General features: G+C 36.3%; 2 protein-coding genes across 2 annotated transcripts; one reads left to right on the top strand and one right to left on the bottom strand.

The window, feature by feature from the left end:
• Window positions 1-1,222: 1,222 nt before the first annotated feature.
• Window positions 1,223-16,211, top strand: LOC105698586. Its single transcript, XM_012422964.2, has 4 exons — window positions 1,223-1,410; window positions 8,772-9,518; window positions 11,084-11,348; window positions 13,951-16,211. The coding sequence occupies exons 1-4, from the start codon at window positions 1,223-1,225 to the stop codon at window positions 14,185-14,187; spliced, it is 1,437 nt and encodes a 478-aa protein (XP_012278387.1). The 3' UTR covers window positions 14,188-16,211.
• A 1,599-nt stretch (window positions 16,212-17,810) lies between these two features.
• On the bottom strand, window positions 17,811-20,517 carry LOC105698580 (cellular tumor antigen p53). The gene is made up of 3 exons (XM_012422943.2): window positions 20,316-20,517; window positions 19,782-20,040; window positions 17,811-18,692 (listed from the first exon to the last, which is right to left on the bottom strand). Exons 1-3 carry the CDS (start codon window positions 20,384-20,386, stop codon window positions 17,958-17,960), a joined length of 1,065 nt encoding a protein of 354 aa, XP_012278366.1. The 5' UTR covers window positions 20,387-20,517; the 3' UTR covers window positions 17,811-17,957.
• Window positions 20,518-20,865: the final 348 nt, after the last annotated feature.

The raw sequence follows: 20,865 nt of genomic DNA, 5'->3' as shown, positions 1-20,865 counted from the left end.
TATTTGTACAGTAGTACGCATGCACAAAAAGACGCATAAACCATGCTTTTGTTCCATACAGTATCGTGTGTATTATGCTTTCGGCTTGTGATGGAAAATCATGTCAGGCATAAAAGAGCCCATTTCGTCTATTTGATACGCAATATACTATTCCGTAAAGTAATAATTTTTAATATTTAATTTTCAAAACCAAACTTATTTGTGGACCACCCTGTACATTGCAGGGTGCTTGAAGAAATTACCGTCGAGAAAGTTACCTCTTAAATTATATTGTTATAAACATTTATTCATTCCGTGGGATTTTAGCATTATTCATAATATAGCTGTTTCTTGTTTATTGAACACAAATGAGGATAAAGAGTACGTTCCATCTAGAGCAGCGCTTTCTAAACGTTATTGTGGTAGACACAGTTGTTTGTAAAATAACAAGGACAGCATCAAATGAATGTTTTAGGTACGGTTTCTCAACTCAGCTGTGCTTGAACGATTCCTCGTTAGAATCGATGCCAAGTGCAAAGATTTGGGTGAAGGCAAACCGGTAGCGACAACTTTTACATCGTCTGATGAGCGCACCGAGACGTTCAGTTGCCTAATCACCGACATCGAGTTCATTCGGAGAATCCTTCTTGAGATTAACAAGGAATTAAAAATCCACTTTAATACTTCATAAGTGTAATAACCATCAACACATTTTGTGACTTATACATTCAATTACTCTTATTACCTATATTAATCAGGTCAATTGATATTCAATTCATAACAAAATCTTTAAATTATTTCAATGTCTTCTTTAAGCATCAGATAAAAGTGACAAGTCGTTTAACAAGCCATTTCATTGTTTTAAATATCATATATTCGATGAGTGCACTAATGTCTGGGTTCCTCATAGATGTTTTGCAACTTACATTGCTAAATAATTAAATCGAACCAAAAATATTTTACTTATTGACAAGATCTTGAAATTGTTTTTTCATTCCCCTTATCCACGAAACAAGCATTATTTTACTTAACTGAAGTTTATTTTCTGTACAGATTTGTTAGTAATGTGTAACCTGAATTGTACTATTAAATAACTAAAATACTGAATTTAACATACAATTATCCTTTTTGTTGTTAGCATCCTAACATTGTTTCCGTGTTTCCTTGATTCATACAATTATTGGAGTGAATAAGAATTATTGTAGTAAGGGCTTCGATAAACATTTCGTGGTAATTGTGACAGATGGCTGTATCAATGACAATTACACCGGCATCCGATGAGGTATTTGTGCTCAAATTGAACAATTATGAGGATTCTGCGTCACGAAGCAAAAAGTGCTGCGGATTTCATTTAAGTCGATCAAAATGGGACCCTTATCCTTGGATTGGATCCGTCGAACGCGGAAGTATTGCCGAAAAAGCAGATTTGAAGTAAGAATTCTTTAAACATAAGTATTTAGATATCAATAGTGATGTCTGTACTTTTAAGTTAAAACAGGTATATTAAATTGAATCATTATTTTTCATACAAAATAGGCATCGGTCATGTAAGATGATCAAAACCTAACAAACCTTACATTATCAGAATAAAATCTTAAACTGTTTATCATGAATTATTAAAAAGATAATCTTCTTCAAATTTTTGAAAAATTTGTAGGATTTTACTTAAAATTTACGACGTTATGTTTAAGAATGATGATATTAAGGAAAAACTATTCAGAATAATTTTAAAATCACATTTATCGTGTAGACTAATATCGAGCATAATTATTCTTATGTATAATATATTAACATTGAAATTTACTAATGTTTAAAGTGATATGAAAGATGCTGAGAAATTTAATTGACGTCGATAAAATGAATTCATGTATACCCTTTCTTCCGCTAACGCCATTTTTGATACTCAAGTGGTAACATAAGCTGGCGTGCCACATTACCGACATTTACCATTTATATTAAAATTTGTTACAGTCTACGTTGAGAATTGTGTAAACTGAAGTGTTCCATGTGTCATTTTCGTAGAATAATTATAAAAAGATTGAAGTAAAACTGTGAGAGTCCTGTGGATTCATGATTTTTGTTATTCTAACGAATCAACGGCGCCATCTGTGACGTTTAGCTGCAACTAAAAGTTTGCTCTAAAAATGCATATTACCCATGGAAGAAGTCAGCATTCCCTTATAATCGTTCGTGAAAATATTTTCCATATTTTCCCAACAGACTGTAATATTTCATTTTTATATTCTAAATTGTTCAAGCTAGGTCCTGAAACTCTTCATTTTGGATTCTAAACTTTCGAAAAGTGTAAAAAATTAACAACTTAAAGCGTATAAGTAAAACGAGTCGAAAAAACAGTCATTCGAGTTCTTTCTTGACTCCTGTGCAAAGCCAGGAGGGAAAGATAGTGTGATGTAATGTATGACGTGCATTTCGGAATGGGAAATACCGTCACAAAAGGGGTCATTTTATTTCGGCCAAGACGTCAGAGAACCCCTAGCTCGGGTGACAGATGGCTGACAATGAGTGAGAAGGGACGGTGAGCGCCACTGGCCATTTGAAATATCTTTTATTTCTCCATCTCGCCTTTCGGACCAATTCGATTAACTTTATTTTTCAATATCTTGCACGAACTCAAGAAGGCGCTTTTAAGGCAGTAGGTAGAGAACCCTTGTTGATTGAAGATTGGATGAATTAATCCAACTCTAGTACCTATTTCTTTTCCTCTTGCTGAAATATGCAGTTTTAAATTTCTATTAACGTACCTGGAGTTCAATTAATTCAGTCCCTGTGATGTATTAGGTACTTGTAACGAAGTACAATGCCATTGTAGGTAATCTCTTTGGTGATAGGCTACATTAATAACTGCATATTTCATATAATTATATTTCCTTGGCCTTGCGTGAATATTTCAGCGCTTCAAAACCTCGTCAAAAATCCTAGACAGTAAGCGCGGCTGCCCGGCTGGAATCGCGCAACGTTTGCCTGCCGCGGGACGACCCCAAACATCCAGGATCGGCAAGACATCAGCCAGAAAGGCGACTACGGGGCATCCAGAGGAACATCCGGGACACAGATACGAGGCAACTTTCGCCACCTGGGGCAGCACCTGTCCACCCCCGGGCCATCATGATAATGCGAAGGTCGGACCCGCAGAGGCAGCGGCTCAGTTCGCCCTGGCAGCATCAGGAAGTCCGTCCGCGGGGAGGGATCCGACTTCCCGGCCAGGAGCCGGATCGGCGAGCCCATCTGCGACATTCCGGACACCGCCGAGGCAGGCACCTCTATGTCCCCGAGGAGCTCGTCCGCGGTCATGGATTGGTGCGGCAGACGGGGCAAAAAAAACCGCGCGGACAAAGGTCAAGCGGCGCCTCGGGGATCCAGGGCGACTCCTCGGCAGAGGGGTTTCGATCCCAGACCAGGGCACCAGGACCCGACATCATCGGCGTGGAATCTGCCAACCGGCCCGGGGGCGAGGGGGGCCTCACAAGTTCTAGCCCTGGTCCTCGCGCGTGGCGCGAGTCGGCCGCGCGCCGGCCCCCGGCGGCGCTCCACCCCGGGAGCGCGCCGGCCGAGAACCTTTGTCCGAATACCCGAACCTGCTAATTGGCCCAAGGAAATCCAAATTGAGTCAATAGGACATCACCGAAGTTTCCAGAAGCCAATGAAGGGGAACCCTATAAAAGCGCCCGCGGACCGCGGTCCAATGTTTTTCGCCCAATTTCTCTGCGGAAAGTCCGCGTATCGCGAGTGCCGCAAGCCGCCGCCCCTTTTTTCTACTTCCCAATTTCGTCGGGTTATATTTTTCTACGGTCGACTGGTCGCGCAGGGCGACTAGCAGCCGCACCTGCTCGTGGACGCGCGGGGGACCGACCAGGCATTTTCGCGGGCGGGTCACGCGGGGTGATCCGACCGCCTCTCTTTTCTCTCATTCAAGGGCCGGTTACGGACTAACGGAATCCGCGAGAAAAAGGGAGGAAGTTGGGAGGGGTCCGTGTGGGGACCCGGAGAAACCTGGACCTTTCCCGAATTTGGCCCTTGTCCTATGCGACCGCGCGGCGAGGATTCGAGTTTCTTAATGTCACGGTTTCATTTAATGAAAACGTCCCAGTAGTTAGAATTCCCTTTGTAACATTTGTACCACTCTTTCATGCAAGCATCAATATCTATGATGTATTGAAATATGAATTATTAAGTAGAACACTATAATTGTTTATTGAATATGTTCAACATATTGAAGGATTGTAAAATAGTTACCCATTTCTACCACTGTTGTTGTTTCTACTCCGCTGCAATTATGTTGACATCATTTTGTTGGACCCTGCGTTATCCTTTCTTCAACCGCTGGTCCGATTAATTTATTTAATTTATTTATTACTTATTGCAGTTCGTGCAATAACCGCGCTTTTAATATATTTATTCGTGGTGGACAACCCGCCCTGCACCTTGATTCTTCGCTAAACTTGGGTATTGCCTAAACAGTTTCAGCTACATGGCATCTATGGTAGTTTGACAATCAATTAAGATATTATTTCCAATTTTTTTTGTCATATTGAACATCCTCATGACGATATTTAATCGGTTTGCATATGTTTTTGACTTTACACCATTTAAAATTGTATCCAGAATTAGTTGGAAGAATGCATTATTGTCTTTTTCTTGATAAAAATAGTTATTCTGTGAGTCCATTGTGGCACTTAAGAGGACCTGGAAAACAGAATGTAACGCGCACGTGAAAAAAAAAAAATGTAACCTTGTCAAAAGCAGATTCGTCTCTTTCTAATTTTTACTCCTACTTTTTCTTCCAGTAAATTAATTTGACACCTCTTATGTAATTTATAGTTGAATTACGCGTTGTTTTGATGCATGCGCTAATACTACAATATTAGTCAATGTGTTCATAATCAGAGGCCTTTGTGGTCGCTTCAAAACGTCCCGCCATTTTGTAGGATACAGCTATCCAGTTTGTATACAGATTGGTGCCGATGGTTCACGCTAAAAAAAAAATTAAGATAAAAATTTATCCTTAAGAAGTGTTTTTCTTATAAGAATTGAACAGTAATCGATACTTCTAAAACAATATTCTGAAATAATATATCATACTATAGATATGCAATGTTTGAAATGTTTTCAGAATTCAATTTACAATTGTAATAAAAATATGTAAATCAATGTAACGTAACTCTGATTACATACCTTTTTTTAGCCAGGTGAATCAGTCCTTATTAATCCTTTTCAGTCGTATGTCTACTCTCAGCCACCAAAACACCTTTGTATAAATTTATTACGACCGCAAAGGGTTAATCTAATACGTGTACAAAAGCAATATGTATGTACTGGTACCCGCAAGAATGTCTTCTAATTATTCTGTGCACATTATTAAATTTATAGAATTTATTAAAAATTAAAAGAATGAACACTATATGAAATAAATAGGTGGTACAACATTATTTCGTGGAACTCAGATAATATTCGCAAAAATAACAATATTACTTTGAGAAAAAAGATAAGTTGACTAAAAGAAATATATATTGTTACCTGAATTATAAATTATTGCAAGAAACAATCGTTTTTTAGAGGAAAAATTGATGTAGTTGATTTAAATGAGTGACCTTATTCCTTTCTCTGCGAAGCAACAACAACAATTGTTCAAATCCAACAAGATCATACTAGATTTCCACGAGTGAAGCAGAGCAAACCTTCTCACAAGCGTCGAGCCTAAGGCTTTGCAAGTTTTCACATTGTAAGCTGTTCAAAATAATAGTATTTTATCACTACAACACCGGGATTCAACACTGTGATATTATTCAAAGAAATATTTGTTTGGTTCAACGAGATTTCCGTCCATGTCCGTGTCGTGTCCGTGTATGAATTGATTTTCCATTAAGACAACATATACTTGTAAAAAGTATATTTTTGTTAATATCACGTATCAAGAAACTAGGTAGAGTTTCGAGCCAAATACAATTTTGTGTGAGAAACCCACAGCATTGCGTGCCGAGAGAAACGCGCCCTGCGCGCTTGAGCTCGAGCGAGACGCTACAGAGTTGTATACGCCAAGAATCGAGATTTCAGGAGTGGGGGAAATGGGAATCTCTCCATTACTATAGAAAAAGAAACGGACGTCTGATCAGCTAAACAAATTGAGCAATAAATCAGGAATTTGTTTAAATTCACCCGGCTTCGATCGCTGGTACCTACGTGAAGATATAGGATCTTAAAGTTTTTCAGCACTCTCAGACTCGTGGTTCTGTTATCATCATCGTCGTCGCCCCAGTCACAGACTACTTTTTCGCACAGACATGATAGGTGGACTCTCAGATAGTTTTTGGGCAGCCAACATGTGACATCGCCACGCGCGGAACGAAAAGGAACTATACCCACACCAGCTTTAAAATCATTGGATTTTTATATAAAAAAAGTTTTTTAATGTTTTTGATATCGCTGAAGCCAGGTCAGATAATATAATTTCAAAATTCAAAATGCCGGACCCAATATGGCGAACAAAAAATTTCAGACTGATTTCATGTTTAGCACACAAAAGTATTTCTCTACAATCTTGGAATCACTGTATTCGAATATAACAGCAGAATGCGAATTTCAAAATTCAAAATGGCGGATCTGATATGGCCAACAATATAATTTAATAAATAAACAAATTTAATAAATAAACAAAACGATTGGATTATTATAAAAAACAATTTAGCGTGGTTTGTGTACCCGCATAACCCAAAATTGGTATCAAAATTTTGAAATTCAAGATGGCGGATAAAAATGTAAAAATGGTTGGATTTTTATTAAAATGAGTTTTTTACCGTAGTCGTGCCCGCTGAATCCAAATGTGACAACAAAATTCTGAAATTCAAAATGGTGGACAGGAAATTACAAAATTGTTGCATTTTTTATTAAAATAAAACGGGTTTTCCAAGATCTACGAGGTCGATGAATCCAGTTCTGGGAACAGAATTTAAAAATTGAAAACAGACCTAACATGGCATGATCTAATATAGCAGATAAAAATGTAAAAATGGTTGGATTTTTATAAAATTGGGTTTCTCACGGTTTTTGTGGTCGCGAAATCCTAATTTGATACAAGAATTTGAATATTCACATTGGCGAATAAATTATGGTGCCATTAAAAAATGTTGAGGATGTTGATAAAAAAAATATATTTATATATACTACGTATACGAAATATACATATTCTTAGTAACTTTTTATCAAATTACATGGCTGTAGTAATTATATTTTGATATTATAGGATTGTATCAGATACATTTGCTGATTTTATTATTAATAATGGAGACAACATTTCTTTTCAGACAAAGGAGTGAAATCCCCCCAAAACACCTTCGATGTACAAAAATTTAGTCAAATACATTTATCATTATTCAATTAATTCCAAAAATAGCTCAAATTGCTCGCTTCCCATGAAAAGCTCGAATCAACAATTTTTGACAAATATTGTAGAACATTAATTCCATTACAGACTCAGTTAAAATATTTTTGCCAAATGTCACAGTACATTTGGTTTCACGTATGTTGTATGTACAAGATTTTCTGCGTCCTCAAGCCGAAGACGAATGTTAACAACTATATCGACACAAATAAAAAAAATTAGAAACTAAATTTGAAAACAATATTTTATTCGGCGAGCACCCGAGGTATGATCCTCGAGGCACTCCTAGCATATGATGATTTTAGTGCTGGTCAAATAAAATATTGTTTTCAAATTTTTTTATTTGTTTCGATATAGTTTTTAATATTTGTTTTCGGTTTGGGGAAGCAAAAAATCTTGTACATACAACATACGTGAAACTAAATGTACTGTGACATTTGACAAAAAGATTTTAGCTAAGACTTTCATGGAATGAATGTTCTATATATATTTGGCAAAAATAGCTAATTTTAGCTTTTCATGGGAAGGGAGCAATTTGAGCTATTTTTGCAATTAATTGAATAAAGATAAATGTATTTGGCTAAATTTTTGTACACCGAAGGTGTTTTGAGGGGATAATTCTATACGCACGGTAAACTAAATAAACTATAACATAATTATGCAATGACGCACAAAACTCGACGCAATCGCATTGGAAAAGTACATAATTCTGGTAGTAATTTCAGTCTAAAAAGTTTCAATTTTCTCCTCGCGATTAGATACTTACCTCTTGTAGGATTTTTGATAGAGGTGGGTTTGGGACCTTGGGGGTGCAACACAAAATTCGGCGCTATTGAATTCGAATAGCACATAATTCTGAGAGTAATTTCAGCGTAAATAGTTTAAATTTTCTCCTTGCGATCGGATAGTTACCTCTTGTGGATTTTTTAATGGGGGTGGGTTTTCAGACTTAGGGGTGGAAATTTGCATTTATGAATATGATTTTCGGAGAGCACATAATTTGCTGCTAAGTTTTCACCTATTTTCGATTATTTAAATACTTTTTTTATGGTGGGGGTGCTAGCTTTTTGAGTGCCTAGCACCCCCCCCCCCCCCCCTCCTCGCAGAAAAATTCAAGCGGCGCCCCCCGCGGGGGCCCCCCCCGCCGCACTTGCCACTGACGGCACAGTATAGGCGCGACGCCTCCTCGCAGAAAAATTCAATTTTTTTTCCAAAAACCAAGCTAGTACAAAATTTGCGCATCAGTAGAGGATCTCTTTAATGACAAGAAATCATCCAATTTATAAGTGATCGTATATACCGAATGTACATTTTGTATCTCTTTACATGTCATGCGGGTGTACATAAATAGTACAAAATGAGTCTCAAGAAATTAAACAAATACGTTTTATTTTAGGTCTGGTGATTGCCTTCTATCTATTAATGGCACGGACGTAGTAGGTTTACGTGTAAAAGAAATAGCTTCCTTGATACGAACATATGAAAACGATGAGTTAAGCCTTCGAGTTTTTCGCAGCAACCAAGAAACATCTAAACATTCTGAAACAGCCGGAGGCAACGTTACGGCTTTAGAAGGCCCTTTACCAGAAGTAGCAAAAAAGCTGGCAAATGCAATTTCTGGAACAGTACGAGCCTTGGAATGTCCTGTATGCCTTGAAAGTGCAGCTTCCCCGGTATCGCAGTGTGTCCACGGTCATATACTGTGCGTAGGATGTAGGCCGAAGGCAAGTCGTTGTCCAGTCTGTAGGGTTCGGCTTGGTCAAGGTAGATGTCTTCTGGCGGATCAGATTCATAGAAGCCTGAGAGAGGCCTTTGACATTCAACAGTCGCAGGGATGCCGTTCCTTGAGAGAGAAAATATTTGGTAAAAATCGAAGAACAGAATCAGCAGGGCCTAGTGGCACAAAACCAGAACGATTACTTACAAAACTGTTAAAAGGATTTGATAAGGCTGCCTCCGCTGAAAACCTATCCTGTTCTTCGCATGGAAATTCTAAAGATTTTAGATCCAGATCAGAGCTGAGTGTGGCTGACCGTACAAAATCAGCTAGTACCGGAGAACTTAGTCCCAATTCTGATTGTGATGAAAGAAGTCCTTCGAGATATGGTAAAAGGCCCTCAGAATACGAAGATGAATCTCCAAGGTATGATGATGGGCTTTGTAGAACAGGGTGTACATACTATCTGTAGGACCTCATCGAGGAAAACAGACGTGTTTGACAATATCTTACAACTTCTATACTTTTTGACTGAATTTCATTGCTTCTACATCAGTCCTTATAAGACATTTAAGGCTCTCGCACATTATAGACGGGTTGAGCCGCAGCGCATCGTATTAAAATATCAAGTTTTCGTTTCAGTTGTCAATTGACTCTGTTTTCATCCGGACGTTTTCCAAAATGGATAGTTCTGACGAAGAACTTTATTTATTTAAAATTCTTTTCAACAAAGAAATGGAAAAAAAGAACCAAAAGTAGAAAACGTAGTATATGGTGTTGCAATATTTGCTCCAAAAGAAAGTTATTTAAAATATTTCAAATCATTTTGAAGATTTGCTCAAAGATGAAAAAAAAATAGTTTACGCGCCGCGCCGATAAGAATTGCCGAGGGCCTATATGTGCTAACGGTATATTACGAGTAAACTTTCAATTCGCCTATATAACAACGGTAATGGCACTGATAGTTACCTGGAAGTTCAAAACTCACGCCCCCGTGTGATACATGTTTCACGTTGCGTGTGCTATTGCGCAGATTCGTCGCACAATTTAACCGATCGCAGCGGTTCGCGCTAAAAACCGCCTAGCGAGCGATCTGTCCATGCACCCCGCTGCACCTGTTAGGTCGGGGATCGTTTGCTCAGGAGCGGCGATAATGGTTGCCCGAGGATATCGATCGGACCGGGCCTCGTGGGTTTGTTTTTGGGACTCGCTTCCACATGGTTGAAATCAGCCAAAGACCTCGTCGAGTAAAGTAATAAATATACTTTATTTTCGGTGCCTCTTGGTTTACAAGAATGACTCGTAGACTAGTCAACTCAAGGGGGCTAGTGTTCACCCAGAGTTACAGGTGCCTCGCACGCAGGTTACAGAATGGAGACAGTTCAAACATCGATAGATCAGAGAGCGAGCCCTTCGGAGCGGGCCTTTTTATACTAAACTAGGGTGTTCCTAGATGCAGAGAAGGATGCTTATTGGTGGGTTTTTAAGATTGAGAAGGGAAATGTCTCATATGATTGGTTTGGGGGCAGGTTGAAGGGGAAACAGGTGGAAAGCATCTTTTCCAGAGAATCTGAATGTTTGACTTTTCCCAGGGCTGTGATCTAGTTTGGGGTACGGAAGTACTCGGAGAAACAAAGGAGAGATACAGAACGAGGGAGAGTGTGTCTCTAGGAGCGTTTTGGAGCACGAGACGCGCTGCTTAGAGTCGCTTTCTTAATATTACTTAAAATAATATGTTAGGTAGGGACCTAATACACCCCGTCTGTAATATGCGATAGTCCATACAAAATCGATTAAATCAATCTCGGATGGGTTTTTGCAATGCGATGCGCTACGATCCGCCCCGGCACAATGAGCTTGAGCCTTTAATATGTTAATGGGATGGAATGTATGTATCAAAATAAAATCGATATGGTTAATTAATTTAAGTAAAACACCCTTCATTTAAGTACAGAAATACAAATTTTGCTTTGTATCTGTTTTAATGTCAGGTTATCGCAGCTGCAAGTGGAGACTCCAGTGTGGGGTGGCTCAATTGATTCTGTCACAACAGGAACTATTAAATGTCCACTTGGCTTAAGAAGTCATTGTAATGAGATGCTTACGCAAGAAACACTAATGGATCATCTTGGTAAAATGCACGAAGGACCCCAAGTGCACTTTTATGGAGGTCGTGCAACAATACCTGTACCTCTTCCCTTTGGACAAAATGCAATTTACTTACTACATCATGGTGGTGAAGTATTTTTATTTCAGGTATCCTCAATAATAATTCTAAGTAATAATTATCACATTGACTACTAAAACAAATGATTATATTGCAATGCGATTACCGGCCATCAGTGGCTGGTGACAGTCAATGTGTTACTGTCCAAGTTAATTAAGAAGTTAAATTTAAGAAGAAATGGAAATAACACTAACGTGAAATTCTTAAGATAATTTAAATTCATCATCACATAAAAATTCATCCATATTAAATAAAAATATTAGATAAAGTTAAATTGAAAAAAATATGTTACTTCAAAAGTATTACAACATAATAAATGTAAATAAGTTTTTTATTACTACCTTTAAGGTGCCTTGATACAAAAAGCAATTGGCTTAATCAATTGGTGCGCCTTTCCGAAATTAAATGAACTTTTTTATACATCAGTCTTTGTTATCGAAGATAGTGATCGTCATTTTATAATGTTGCCACATTCATTGTCAGCTGACAATTTACTGCGTTGCCAATAGTAACACCTTGCCAACCAATTCGGTATCGGCGTTACCGACTTGGTCTCTATCAAGGCCCCTTAAGCATGAAATCCTAGATAATTTTTTATTTCCATATGAAAACAAATAATTGATTTAAATGAACTCACAAGGAAAATACCCGAGGTGTATCTCGCCGATTCTCTTCATTCTGTGATATGTTATAGTACATGAAAAACATTAGAGACGTATTATTTTATATGTACTAACGGCGATTTAAGAGGTAAAATGGACCCTTAAAGTTCACCCACGAAAAACGTTTTTTTTTTAAATATCTCAAGAACTAGTGGGAATTTTCTAACGAGATAAACATCATATTATTCGCCACGTATAGATGATATCATAGACTATCAGTTTACCCCAAAGGATTACATCCCTCAAATTTTATAAAACAAAATAGCCATTTTTCGACAATTTTTTCGATGTAACATATACCTAACATATTTTATGCGTTCATCATTTTACCTAAATTCTTAAAAGAATAATTTTACTCTTTATAGTCCGAACAATAATGATAATCATGAAAAAAATGTTTCAGATATCATGATTTTTACACCATGAGCAAGGAGTATTTTTTGTATGCTGTTTTTTTAAATCGATTTCCTGCCGCGTTATTGGAGTATCTGCCAAATTTAGCGTTTGAAATGAAGCTAACAATACATTTAGCACGTTGATTGGGTTGACAGTCATTTTAACAAAAAAAAAAATATAAAGATATTCATTAGTGTGTTCACTAATATACTGTAATTAAAAGCCTTTTCCACTCCCGAAAACTAGTACTTCGCATTTTATTAATCGACTTATAGAGTGGACATTGCCTTGCCGTCGTGAAAGATGTTAAATAAAAAAATAAAGAAGTAGTTTTGAAAATTATACCAAAAGGCACAACCAGAAAAATTTAACCATTGGATGTATTCGGCTTCAGAATTTGGAAAAATTACGTGAAACACTTTTCCGATGCAGTACTGTTAATAAATGAAGACTTAAATCTTCATGTAAGAAATAATATTATAAAACTTTAATTGTTAACTCATAATCGATTATCCTCACCGAGGTATCCATATTTATTTCAATTTTCATGGTATAAAAGCGGCTATACCGATGTCAAACCTGATAATTTTGAAAATCCAGTTGAATTCGGATTCGGAAAACAATTAAATATTCGCTGCGAAATTGATGAATGTCCCAATGTGGCTATAGTAAAATGCTCATGGTGTAAAAATCATGATGTTTGAAACATTTTTTCCTTGATTATCATTATTGTTCGGACTATAAAGAGTAAAATTATTCTTTTACGAATTTATGTAAAATGATGATCGCATAAAAAATGTTAAGTATGTGTTATACTGAAAAATGAAAGAATTATATGTTTTATTCAATATTATTAGAAATAAGATGCTATTCTTTTATCTTCAAGTGTTACTCACAGCAAATACTTTTCTACTGGGACTGTTCTCAAACAAAATTAAATAAAGTTATGCTTTTAAAAATAACAGCCAAAATTAAGTGATAATATTGTTGATTGGAGGTAACTAAACTTTCTAAAAAGAAAATTTGTACTTATATATACTTATAAGGTCATATATTCTGTGCTACTAGGGTATAAGGCGATAAGAAATATTAAGTAATAATTAACCCCTAGACATTTTTTTGCAAAAATCTCGGGACACAAATTTTGTTTCTTTGTGCTCTATCTAACAAAATCGGTTAGATTCAAATCGGCATAATTTTGTATTTTTTACATTTTCATTTTGTTTTATAAAATTTGAGGGATGTAATCCTTTGGGGTAAAATGATAGTCTATGATATCGTCTATACATGGCAAATAATATGATGTGTATCTCGTTACAAAATTCCCAATAGTTCTTGAGCTATTAAAAAAAAACTTTTTTCGGGGGTGAACTTAACGGATCCATTTCACCCCTTAAATCGCCGAGTTAGCACGTATAAAGAAATACATCTCTAATGTTTTTTCATGTACTATAACATATCACAGAATGAAGAAAATCGACGAGGTACACCTTGGGTACTTTCCTTGTCAGTGTTATATGCCAATGCATTTACCGAAAAAGAAAATATTAATTATATTTATGTTATTACACAGCAAAAGGATGAGGTGGCCTGGATTACAGCCAGCAGTGTTACAAACAGTTGGGAATGGTCTTTACGTGGATGGGGTGAAAACGGAACCGAAATTAGATTAAGAAAAGATGTTATGTTCTCAGAAGGTCCGCCAGTTCCATTACCAAGACACTTGGCACCAATCCCAAAAGCTCTTTCAATTCGTTACTTGGACATCCAGTTGTTAGACGGTCAATCTGAAGAAGGCTTGCAACTTTAACTAACATTACATACTCGACAAGAATATTATAAAATCATAACAAATTGTTTATTACTATTTAAGATAACAATACAAGATCAGCAATATAAAGGCACTAGTTTTTATTGGCACAATCTTACCAGTAATGGTAACGGCAGATGGCTGTTTAAATACTAAGGAAGTACATGTATTGGCACTATAAATTTTACTTCAAATTCTTATAACTATATGGAATGGTCAGTGAATTTGGATTGAATTCTTTGTATCGATTAAATTGTAAGGAAAGTATTGTACTTCAATTAAATGTCACAGACACATCTTATTAAAAAAACTAAACCTGAAACAATGTTATACTCGTTAAAACATGTAAAATGTAAGCAACGTTTTAAATCTTCGCAGATTTACTTCAAACAATTAACGTGATTACAGCTAAACGTTTCAATGTTAAAGGGGTCTCCTAATCTAGTCATCAAGTAATCCAATAATGAAAATCGCAGATATAGGTAATCAGATATAGCATTCGACAAAAAAAAAAACATTTCCATGTGACGTACATGATCCAGGCCGTTCCGCTGATCCGAAACAGAAGAACGAAAAAGGTTCTTAATCGGTAAGAGTGCGGCTACAGTTGGTAACAAATCTATTTAAATAATAAAAAATTAAAAATTTGTAAAATAGCGAAACTTTGAAATTTGACTTTTGATTACTCCCTTTTCTTACATTTTAACGACTGCAAAAATAAAATATTTCGACTAAATTCGGTCACCTGCTAGACGTGTACATTTTTTGAACAGGTATGGAAAAGTTGGACCAATTTGATCCAATGGAACTGGAAATATCATTAACGCCGTCATAAAAATCGTCTTTCCGAGATAAACGTGGTAAAAATTTAGGTTCCGATGAAATGAGTATGCTTCTGTATTCTTTCATAGAGCTAATTAAGCAGATTAGGATCGTAGAGGTAGTTTTTCCTTGTTGAAAAAACCCTCTGTAGGATCTTCAAAATATCTTCAGCCTCGTAATCGCGTATAAACGTATAAAGCAGTTGTGATTCAGTCATTTGCACGCACTCTTCCCTGTAGACCTTTATAATTGTTCTTTCATTTAATTGAACTTAAGGTAATATGAAAGGGTCATTCTGTACTGCAGTTTGGAGAAAAGTTTTATAAATATTTTGACGTTTGATATATAAAATGACCCTTTCATATCACCTTAAATCATGAGAAGTTACAATAAAGAAAATAGATTTTTCCAGACCTCTAGACTATAAGACCCCCTTAAAGCCAAGCACAGGTTATCAGTTTGTACAATAGTTGAGCAACAATTTGATCCTCCAATGTTAACACTCACTGACATACACAACTAAACCATTAATCAATAAGGTCAAAATATGAACTGCTTAGTTACTCAGACTTTTAGCTGCGCATCAGTTGTAAGTGAGACAACGCTGATATAGGTATACGCAGAATTATTAGCGTAACTAAACTGCTGCGCACCTAATTAATGCGCTAGGCCTAAAAAATGTACTTGCATTCTTGACATAAGTGCATGTTAAAATGGCAGGGTGGACCACCGTCAATGGCAAGTCCTTCTATTATCTGTAAAATCTTATCACTATTACACCATTACTGCACTCAGCAAGGTATATGGTTATGCATGATAAAATAGTTTTATACTGGCACATGGCCCATAATTATGGTCTCTAATAGAGAAGGTACCGCTGCTACTACTTCTTTAATTCTGCCATGGCTTTTGGTTTATTCATTTATTAAAATACTTCGATATATTGATATCTACAATGGCTGATATACAAAAGATAAAACGTTATTTTATCTGCACGTTTGTATTGAATGCACAGAACAAGTCGGTTAAAAAATTAATTTTACTCCGATGCTTGAAAATATTGGGTAAAACTGGGATTTAGGGGAACCAATATCGATAAACTTGACCTTGATGTATGTTGTCAAGGTCACCCTCCTGAATGACTTCCACAAGGTTTTAGCTCGCTCGTTGTTTGCTTGTTTGTTTCTCGTTGTTGAATATACATTTAACACGTTCACGCCGGCGCGTACCACCGGTGGCTCGCGCTTGATTGCGCCATCGGGCGGCGCGTACCACCGGTGGCTCGCGCTTGATTGTGCCATCGGGCGGCGTGTACCACCGGTGGCTCGCGCTAGACGCATCATCGGGCGGCGTGTACTACCTGTGTTTCGCATTCGATTGTGCTATTAGACACTGATAATTTAACGTACATACATAAAAACGTGCTATTAGACACTGATAATTTAACGTACATACATAAAAACGTGTATTTTGAATAAAAATTATAATTAATAACGTATTATGAACATAAATTTTGCTTAATAACACACACATAAAAATTCAGTATTATGAATGTAACTTCAACACTCAAATCTTCCCCCGAGGAACATTCCATAACGTTGCTGTTTACGTTAACAAAATCTTCGCCTGAAGAGGAAGAAAGTATTCGTAATCTTGATGCGTTTCTCCTGCCTCTATTTACACATTCATCAGACGAATCACTTATTTCCATATCCATGTTATGGGCAAAATTAAAAAAATATTTTTAAGGGCAAAATTTAAAAAAATATTCTAACCACCTTTTAGTTATTTTTACTAACAGAAATCTGTGGTTAGGATATAAAAAACGGCACGAGTCACATCATTTGCAAAGTAAGCGCTCAATGTAATACTGAAGAAACAAGAAGCGCGTGCAAGTCTGAACACGCGAGAAATGCGCGCCGCCAGATGAAGCGCGACATAGATTTGTGTGCCGCCGTTGGGGGAAACAAATGAAAATTGGCGCCGGCGGGAACGTGTTAAAGACTCGTGTATCGCTTCAGTCAACTACTGACCAGCCGCCTCGTGACGACCGGATTCAAACTATTAACCTAACCCGACCCAAATTAACTTAAATTAAATAATTCCAAACATTAGAAATACGACGTATAAAGTTAAACATACATTAATATTCCCAATTATTTTAGAACGATATAATTCGAATTGATTTAACTTAGATTAGGTTAACATATAGAATCCGGCCGCTGTAAGGCGACCGGCCATCTGTTAACACCAAACCTACCGACGATTTATACCCCCATTACAAACACCATTTAAACCGGTCAATTTGACCCGCCGGTGGTACATTTAGTGTTAACTACAACAATACACCAAATTCTAATTCACTTAGTCATATTTAATTATCTAATTGTGTTCTAACGGATATATCGAACTCATCATTTTGAATAAAGTATTAATACGTTCGCCGAAATATGTTCTTTCAAATAAGTATTCAACAAAGATGCACGGTTTACTGTCGTATGTTCCGAGTCTTCAAATATGTACCTAATAACAACAGTGTACGTTCTACTCATCAAACTTATTTTGTTAATAACTTTTAAACAAACGAGCAACGGCTAAAACCTTGAGGTCACTCAGGAAGATGACCTTGACAACATACGTCAAGGCCAAGGTCATCCAAGGTGGATCCTCTAAATACGTTTTATCAAATAATGTTTTTAAAGCAATTAATTGCTATGCAAAACCAGGGTTTAAAAACTTTTTAATTCTTGATTTTCATTCAAATAAAAAGTAGGTTTTGTAAAATTTNGCCATAATTTTAAAGAAAAAATTTGTAAAACGTAACTAAAACTGTTGGACTAAAACTTCTTGTTTAAAATATAATACTAAAGTAACTTGTTGATAACATAAGATTAAGTTGAAGTAAAAAAACATATACTAATATCTAAAAGAAAACTTATCGACATATGTTATTGCATCTTGTGTACTATTTCATCCATGTACGGTTTGAAAAAATCAAACTGTCCACTTCGCACAGCATGTCCTGCTAAGATATTGTAAGCTGCTGTCATTACTGCTTGATATAATTCTTTTCCTGGCACACTGAACTGAACGGTTTGAGGATGCAAGTCCGTATGCGGTACCATTAACTTTTTTCCTGGAGGAATTGACAGTTTCCTTTTCTTTGAACCTGGTTTTTGCGAGGCATATCGAGCTTCAGCCTCTTCTTTTTCTTTATCACGTTTTGGACAACTGCATATACGCACTCCTAACCTACGTCTTCCTAATACTCTACCTTCGTCATTTTCTAAAGTAAATATCAGTTCAGTGGGCCTTCTATTCATACCCGACGTACAACTATTCTTACAGAAGAATTGAAAATGCATGGGAACGTGCTGTGACCCAGCTTGAGGTAAGCCAAGTGGAGCAATAACAGAAAGGTGACCTCCACGATCTTCATACATGCTTGCTGGGTTCAAACAACGGAAAACATGCCTAATTTGTCTGTTATCAATATTTATGTTACTTCTGTCGGTTGCTGCCATATGATTAAGACATCTGTGGACTGGATCACTTCTATACTGCTCAAGGCTGAACATCATTACAGCTCGTAACCACAGACCTTCTTGCGGTGGTTCCCATTTAAACGTTAATGGTAGTGTTTGTTCCATATTGATGAAGACCTTTGACAACGTTGGCGAGTACTGTAAGAAAAAACATAAGCACATAATTCGTTTCCACTAATTTAAATTATTAATACAACTGCACATTTACACATATGATATAATTAAGGTTTATACTAATATCTCAGGAATTACTGAAATAAATTGATTTAATATACTGAGTATTAACCTACTTAAAGCCAGCACTGTATTTCTGTACATATTAAAATTCTACCTATAACATCGCGGGTGATTAATTTTAAACAGGTCAAAGAAATAATTTATAGAACGAAAGAAATAGAAGTAGATGCTCAAGATGTCTTTATTTGTGCATGCATTCTTGGGTAAGACTGGGATTTAAGGGCCCCACCTCCAATGTCCTTACCATATATTGTCAATATCACCCTTCTGAGTGACCATCGCAAGTTTTTAACCATTGTTCCTTGTTCGTTAAAAAGTTATTAACAAAACAATTTTGATGAGTTGAACGAATGTTTTCGATATTGAGTAAATCAAGCACATAATTTTGTGGCTTCAAAAAGTGGAGTTCATAAGCAAAATGTACAAAGATTGTGGTGAGATGTGCAAGGAAATATTCCTTGTTATAGTATCCGTCATTATCATGTTATGCATTATCTTATTGGGTATTTATTTAAATAAAGATACCATTTCGGTGAACGTACTAACGCTTTGTTCAAAATTATGAATTCAATATATCCATTAAAACATAATATTTGATGTATTATAACTAATAGATGGCTGGTTGCCTCGTGCAGGGCAGGTTCTAACTATTAACCTATCCTAACTCAAATTAAATCATTCTAAAACAGTTGACAATATAAACGTATTATTAACCTTATACATCATATTTCTAATTTAAAACAATTTAATTGAAGGCAATTAGGGCTAGGTTAAGTAAATAGTTCTACTCAGGTTGCTGTATAGTGGTTAGCCAGCAGTTAAGAGTAATACACGAATCATTAATTAAATATTTAATAACGAGACACAAACAACGAGTGATGGCTAAAACCTTGTAAAGGTTACTTAGGAGCGTAACCTTGACAATATATATCAAGGTCCTTAAACCCATTTTACCCATTCTTGTATAAGCCCATTGTCTGTAATACATACCACCCAATATTTTCCTGCCATTTGGTTATTTAGCAACAGTTGAAAATTTAAATTTCCAGGAAACTCATCTCTGCTTGGAATTGACATGTCTGGTGGAATCTTTTCTAGATTGTTGCTTTGATTTTGCTGCTGCTGTGACTGCATGGATTGAAGATGTAAATTTTGAATTACATCGCGATGGTACTGATACAGCATTGTCATATCACACTTTCTCTCTGGCTCTTCCATGTTATCAAATGGAAGCAAACTATCCATGTTGCTGAAGAAACAATTAAATATTAATTTGATTCTGTACAAAAGTTTTGATCCACAAGCATTTACATATGATTCCATCAACTTTAAGTGTTTCCTTCTATGACTTAACGTATTTTAGAACACTTTATTTCACAAATTATTCAGAAAATCACAGTTGTTCTTTTGGAAACGTAAACTTTTGAAGATCCAGAAATTGAGCGTCAAATTTTGTAACATACTTTGTTTTACATCTTTAGTTTAATGTCACATCAGGAATAGGTTAAGAGCGTTAAAACTTACAAGTTCTGAAGATAAACATCTTCGCCAAATATTGCTGCATTTGCTTCAGGACATTTATTGACATGAGTCATCTCTTACAGATGCTGCGTTTTAATTTTGTCTTACTTAAATAATTACTATAAACTTAACAAAAGCTCCTAATAACTGGCGGCAGAATTGAGTTCAGTTGTAACCATAGACAACAGATAGTTATAGACTGGAGAGTCCCCTGCCCCCTCCACAAATTATTCCAGTAGTTCCAGAACAAACCACCACAGCGCTAGTAGGGTACATGATTTTGTGCGGGGTATTCAAAACTTTATATTTTTATCAATCACATTATTTATTGCATAAATGAAACATATATAAAGGAAAATAATCATTTATTTAATAAACATTACATTTATGAAACACACGAATTTATTCGCAACTTGCAGCAAGAATTTCCAGATTTATTTGACATCAACTTGCGTAACTTCACATCCGCACGCAGGCCATCGACGTTTAATATATGGACCGCTCACTCCCTATGCTTGAATACGGCTCTGACTGTGTCTAACAGAACGGCGAA

This window comes from Orussus abietinus, unplaced genomic scaffold, assembly GCF_000612105.2.
Source record: "Orussus abietinus isolate OABI.00-Male unplaced genomic scaffold, Oabi_2.0 scaffold391, whole genome shotgun sequence".
NCBI classification, from domain to species: Eukaryota; Metazoa; Arthropoda; class Insecta; order Hymenoptera; family Orussidae; genus Orussus; species Orussus abietinus.
The sequence above is the reverse complement of the archived record's forward strand: the minus strand, read 5'-3'. Positions and strand labels throughout refer to the sequence as shown.

Coding starts and splice junctions, on each gene's coding strand:
- LOC105698586 (XM_012422964.2), top strand. CDS start 1,223: ATGGCTGTATCAATGACAATTACACCGGCATCCGATGAGGTATTTGTG. Junction 1,411..8,771: donor GCCGAAAAAGCAGATTTGAA/GTAAGAATTCTT, acceptor GTTTTATTTTAG/GTCTGGTGATTGCCTTCTAT. Junction 9,519..11,083: donor TACGAAGATGAATCTCCAAG/GTATGATGATGG, acceptor TTTTAATGTCAG/GTTATCGCAGCTGCAAGTGG.
- LOC105698580 (XM_012422943.2), bottom strand. CDS start 20,386: ATGACTCATGTCAATAAATGTCCTGAAGCAAATGCAGCAATATTTGGC. Junction 20,041..20,315: donor GATGTTTATCTTCAGAACTT/GTAAGTTTTAAC, acceptor TTGTTTCTTCAG/CAACATGGATAGTTTGCTTC. Junction 18,693..19,781: donor TGGCAGGAAAATATTGGGTG/GTATGTATTACA, acceptor TTTTTCTTACAG/TACTCGCCAACGTTGTCAAA.